General features: G+C 36.7%; 1 protein-coding gene across 5 annotated transcripts in view; it reads left to right on the top strand.

Moving 5' to 3' along the window:
• Positions 1 to 5,990, top strand: part of STAG2 (stromal antigen 2) — a 38,073-nt gene extending 32,083 nt beyond the window's left edge. The window contains exons 28-34 of one of the 5 annotated variants that reach the window (XM_010082862.1): positions 106 to 311; positions 648 to 665; positions 756 to 945; positions 1,031 to 1,144; positions 1,812 to 1,938; positions 2,265 to 2,342; positions 5,121 to 5,990. In XM_010082862.1, the coding sequence (XP_010081164.1) occupies positions 106 to 311; positions 648 to 665; positions 756 to 945; positions 1,031 to 1,144; positions 1,812 to 1,938; positions 2,265 to 2,342; positions 5,121 to 5,144 (757 nt within the window). In that variant the 3' untranslated portion in view covers positions 5,145 to 5,990. Of the gene's footprint in view, positions 1 to 105; positions 330 to 647; positions 666 to 755; positions 946 to 1,030; positions 1,145 to 1,811; positions 1,939 to 2,264; positions 2,343 to 5,120 lie in introns of all 5 variants that reach the window. The other 4 variants (XM_010082863.1, XM_010082864.1, XM_010082865.1 and 1 more) reach the window with 4 other exon arrangements.
• Positions 5,991 to 6,000: the final 10 nt, after the last annotated feature.

Consider the following 6,000-nt stretch of genomic DNA (forward strand, 5'->3'; position numbering starts at 1 on the left):
TAGATGAGGAGCGTTGGATGTTAATTTCAGTAGTTACTTATCTTGACTTGTTAACATCTTGTTACAGGTATTTTGCATTTTTGTAATTATTTTTTCCATTTAAAGGTATGTTTACTTGGAGAAGTTTATGACCTTTCAGATGTCTCTACGAAGGGAAGATGTGTGGCTTCCTCTCATGTCCTACAGAAACTCTTTATTAGCTGGTGGGGATGATGATACTATGTCAGTGATTAGTGGAATTAGTAGTCGAGGATCTACAGTAAGAAATAAGAAGACAAAGCCAGCAACAGGGAAACGGAAAGTACCTGAAGGTGCCAAACTTTACTCACCTTAAAATTCACTAGAGTAGATATTTGTATAAACTACACATTGATCCCTCTTTGTTGGCTGGAGTGAATTTGTATGCTTTAATTTTTTTTTTTTTTTTTTTTTAAAAAACCAGGATAACTTCTGTGCATGTATATGTTTTAGTGGCAAAGCTATTCATTTGAAGAGTCTGAATAACATAACACTGCTTCGCAAAAGGAAATAAAGGCGCACTATGCATGCTCTGTTAAATCATGGAATATAAAAGTATTTTAAATACTGTAGCCAGTGTTTATAAACCCAGGCCTTTTGGGGCACATGTAAGACTTTGTGGCAAAAAGTAAAGAAATTGATTCTCAGTAAGCAGGAAGTGTGTGCATTGAAGTTAATAAACATGCAATTTTAGACGAGTTTGAAGAAGTTTACTGATGTCTTATATTTCCTTCCAGCTGAAGAAAGCAGCAGTAGTGACAGTATGTGGCTGAACAGGGAGCAGACAGTGCACACACCAGTCATGATGCAGACACCTCAGCTTACTTCCACAATAATGAGGGAGCCCAAGAGATTGCGACCTGAAGAAAATTATATGGGTGTCTATCCTATGCAGCCTGAACACCACCAAGCTCCACTCGATTACAAGTACGTAGATGAGTAGGTCTGCTTTGTGTTAGTGTTCATACACAAAACCAGTTTGTGTTTAAAATAGAATAATGGTCTTTTTAAGCACGCAAGTAACGTGGATGTTGGCTCAAAGGCAACAGGAAGAAGCCGCGCGACAACAGCAGGAGAGGGCAGCGATGAACTACGTCAAGCTGAGAACCAACTTGCAACACGCGATGTGAGTGAGAGTGAAGCGTTCCTTCAGTGGTTTGGGGAGGGGAGGTTTGGTTAAATGTAGAGTTACTCCCGTATCCTTTAAGAGGGATACGTGTTCTAGTTCTTGACTATTTTCTGACTCTCAAAATTTTAGGTTGCCTTAGGAAAGCAGAGGTGACAGGGCATACCGAGGCACTTAGCAGCATAGATCTGTTTGATTTCTTGCTAATTTTTGAACTTAGATTCAAGAAAAATGAAATAGTAGTGAGCTTTGTAATAGAGGGAACTGGTTGTTAAACTGAATACTGTCTGTGGCAGATATATATATAATTAATGCAGCGTATGAAACATCTTTATGCATTCCAACTGCAGAATCATTTTTAGAAACAGAACATTAACGATGAGTTTTAAAATAGATGTTCAGTGTGTGAAGCAGAAAGTTTCTGATCAGATGAATTCTACTCTTACTTTCTCCTTTGACTTTTGAGTTGTAAGTTTAGAGTTCAACTGCTTTTTTTATTTTAGAAAGTATTTTTTAAATGAAAATGAATACTTTAAAAAGTATTCTTTTCTATCTAATGGAATTATAATTTATTGGCTGTTTGTTACTGAACATTAGCTTTTAAAATATTCTGATAAAACTTAACTTGATTTAGTGCTAAACAATATGCTCTTTCTTTTCATTTCAGTCGACGTGGCACAAGTCTAATGGAAGATGATGAAGAGCCAATTGTTGAAGATGTGATGATGTCGTCGGAAGGCCGGATTGAAGATCTCAATGAAGGCATGGATTTTGACACCATGGACATAGACCTAGTAAGAAATCTACTTGTCTTTCTAGTAGATTTTGGATTTGTGCTTCTGCTTTTAAACTAGGATATTTGAATCAAATTTTCCTTTTGGCGAAACAGAAAAATCATTCTTGTTGATCTCTGCATTCTTAAACGGCTGTATAAAAGTGCCATCTGTTCAGCCTGCCATGCAAAAAGCAGGAACACTTCCTGTAATAGTAATGTGAGAGATGAACATTTATCCCCAGTAAATTCTTACCCCTTGAGAGTTCAGCTTCATTTATTACAGTTTTTAAATCCTGTTTTTTTCTGAAATTACAGTTAACTTGTTTATTTGCTTGCTTTCTAAAGCCACCATCAAAGAACAGGAGAGAAAGAACGGAACTAAAACCGGATTTCTTTGACCCCGCTTCAATCATGGATGAATCGGTAGGTTAACTTACATAAGAGGAAAATAATGTAAAATTAGTCGTAAGGTTACAACACTCACTTCAAATATTCAATGGAAAGAATGCAGTCTTTAGGTTGTCTTCATTAACTTATTGTGGCAGACTGGTACAGTCAGTGAAATACTTTTTGCTGTAATTCAGCTTCATAAATTCTAAGGTAGTCAATGTTCTTTGCAAGTGTATAGGATTTTTGCTCTTAATACTTTATATGTAGCTGTGTAAAAATCAAACTTTTGAATCTGAGAAGAAAACACATCTGGTATGGAAAAGAGCCTTGCAGAGGTTGTTAGCAAAGAGCTTTAAAAAAAAAATAAAATTGTGCATACGCAGAATTAAAGGCAAGTTTCCTGTTGTGATGAGCTTAGTTGAATGACTCTGATGTCATTACTAGTTGTCACCATTGGATGGTTTGCAGCTTTTTTTTTAAATTGGCATATTTACTTTTGTGCATAAAAGATAATAGCGATAATACAGATACCTGTTTATAGAGATGAGAGGTATTTTTTCTTTCCATATAAAGTTTTAGGTCCAAAACATCCGAAGTCTGTAGTTTCTGCTTGCAGTTGCCCTTTTCCCCGACTTGATAAATCTGCAGTCTCTATTCTCTTTTAAAAATCTGCATGAGGGATTCCTTCTGTCTTGAACCACTTGTAAAGTATGCAGACATTTTTGACCTTGTGTAGCTGGTACAAAATTACACTGGAAATAACAAGCTGCAGCAAGCCAGCAGAGGACAGTACAACAAGGCTTCCTGGGAATCTTGGACAGCTTGGTGGAATTTGGAAGACGGTTATGTATTTTTATTTTTTTTGCAGCGTGAACTCTTGTTATGGGAGAAAGAAGTCTAAAATACTGTTTTAAATGCAAATCCATATATTTTGTACCAGTAGGCCTTTGCGTCAGTAGTAATGAATCAGGTTAGGTTGTGCATCCAGCTGTTATGTGTGGAGTAACACCAAGGAAGTGTATTACCTGTTTTCTGACGTTCTGTTTTAAAATAGTTCCTCCCCTTCTTGATTTTTGATTGATCTGTGAAGTACCAATCAATTTTATTCTGACAACGCTGAAAATTTGATCTTCTATAGGTGCATTTCCTTGATTTCAGAAACCTTTCAGCTTTTCAGTTTCTAAAACGAATTAAGAATAGTTCTAATAGATTTGACTGCTAGCTAGGTTTCTTTCTTATAATATTTGTCATTCAGTCATCATCCCGGATGAGCCTGGGATTTGCCAGGCACTCCGTGCTGCAGTGTAGGACTGTCACCACAGGATGGCAGCCGGTCACAGTGACATTTCTCTGCAAGCTTTTGGAGCCAGTCTTGAGATGCTAGCGGTGGCCTGCCTCAGGGTGCCAGCAGGACAGGCTGTGTGCTGTCCCTCTGCCCGCAGAGAGCAGTGGTGCGCTGAAATGAGTCGGTGTGGTCAAGCGGGCACCCTCTAGCAAACCTTATTCCCAGGCAGGACACAGCAAGGGTGCTGATCCTGGAAGCAGGATTGCAGAAAACAGCTGCATCACAGAGCACAGCTACACCCCACCTACATGAATTTACCTGCCTAAGTGGGGAAAGCTCTGCTAATAGTTTGGGAGACAACATGAATCCATATTAAATCAGAGCTGAATTTATCAGTCAATATATTAAATGTATAAAACCAATTTTATAAAGGCAAAAAAACCTTAGCTGGATAAAGTTAATTTGCTTTATTCATATAATTTATTTCGGAGGTCCATTACTCTTGGAGTTGTACTTGTTTTTAGTAGACCTAGAGATAATAAAGCGGTTTAATTTATCAGATGCACATGGTTTATGATCAAAGTTTGAGTCTGTCTTCTCATTTTTTGATTGCCCAGTTATTGCTGGCACCAGAGGAAGTTGTGTCTTAGTGTGCTATATTGTGTGGTACATCCAAAGAGAATTTAATACCAAGAACAGAAAAAATTGTTTTGTAAACCCATTTATGTGAACAGCAGTGTTGAGGTTCAGGAAAATTAAGTCTCTCATGGCTCTTTGTGATTTTATAAAGTCCTATAAAAGCTAGGACAGTCACAAGATCTGGATCTTCTGGGGTATTTTTTTGGCCTATCAGTGATGATACCTACTTTCACTGGCATAGAAAACTACACGGCTTGCTCCCACATGGGAACTGGAAACTGGTTCTTCATTTCGGGAAACTGTTTCTTCACTTTATCACACAGTCCCCTGAAGGACAATATTTTTATTTTACCTGATTATTGTTGGATTTTTTTTTTCCACTGGCTTCCTGACAGAGCTGATATATTAAATAGGAATATTAAACCTCTCCATAGCTGCTGCGGGATGACCTGTTGTTTTTATGAACACAAACACAGCAGCAGCCAGTGTATGAGGTGTTTTGTCCCAGGCTTAGTTGCTGGAAACTACACGCTTGATTTCAAGCTAAGGCTTAGAGAATGCCATTGTCAGAGAAGTCTAAGTTAGGCAACTAACTAAAAACTATTTTGCAGTTGTTACCTAAAATAATGAAAGCACAGTCTTTAACACATTCCTACTGGATCTAGTTAATTTCAAGTGTGGGAAAAATACTTCCTAATGAATGAGGTGCCCTTTGCATATTATTACATAAATCAGAAGTGTGGTGAATCTGGTTTGGAAGAAAAATAAACTTATAATGCCTTAACATATCTTGAAGTGTCTTAATCTTAAATCATATACTAATTGCTTTGTTTTTGTTAAATGTGCAGTAGACTACAAATTGACACCATTTCTAACTTTTTTTTTAGGTTCTTGGGGTGTCAATGTTTTAATACCAGAGCAGCAAATAAATCAGTGGTGAAGTCATTTTCTAAGTGGAAGAGGAAGTTTTTCAATACAAAATTGTGGTAGATACAGTGAAATTCTGAACAGATTTTTCTCTAAGGAGAATGACATGCTTTCAAGATCAAGTGCATTGAAGGGGCAGTTTTGTTTGCCTGAAAAAAAAAGAAATGTAAAGGACAAGTAAACAATTTGAGGATAAGCTACACTTTTTCTTGGGGAAAAAAAAAATCAATATTTTATTTATGTGCTATCAGTTTATTTCTGGATCATAAAAAGTATTCCCTCTGAGTTTTAATCTAACAGTCTGAGAGGTGTTTGGTACACATTTGAGCCCCTCTCTATACATTTGCTGTCTATACTAAGTAATCATGAGCTCTGCTGGATTGATGTTTACATCTGTGAACTGAAATAATAGATGGATTGGTTTTCTTACAGTGATAGAACCAGAAGAGTGTCAGTATTTTGAAATAAATGCAAACTTCAGCAACAGAAGGTTTGTATTAATTAATCATGGGGAAAAAAATACATAAAGCAGAACTTTAACAGCTTTCTAATCTAAAACACACTTTTATTCCAAAAGCTTCATGCTAGCCTTCTCAGAAAGGTCCATAAACTATGAACTACCAGAAAGTAACAGATCTCAGTCATGCTTGCCCATTACCAACCCTGAAAGTTTGCTTGTCCTTTAAGAAAAATGTAATGTTGTGAAATTCCTTCCAGTAGTGCCACTGTATTTTGTCTCCAAATAAAAGAAGCTTATTGTAGTATGTTTGCAGAAAAATTCTAAACAAAAATTATACAGCTTATTAGAGTGTGGGAATAGGGATCTAAATTTTAAATAAA

This window comes from Pterocles gutturalis, unplaced genomic scaffold (genome assembly GCF_000699245.1).
Source record: "Pterocles gutturalis isolate BGI_N339 unplaced genomic scaffold, ASM69924v1 scaffold7825, whole genome shotgun sequence".
NCBI lineage: Eukaryota > Metazoa > Chordata > Aves > Pterocliformes > Pteroclidae > Pterocles > Pterocles gutturalis.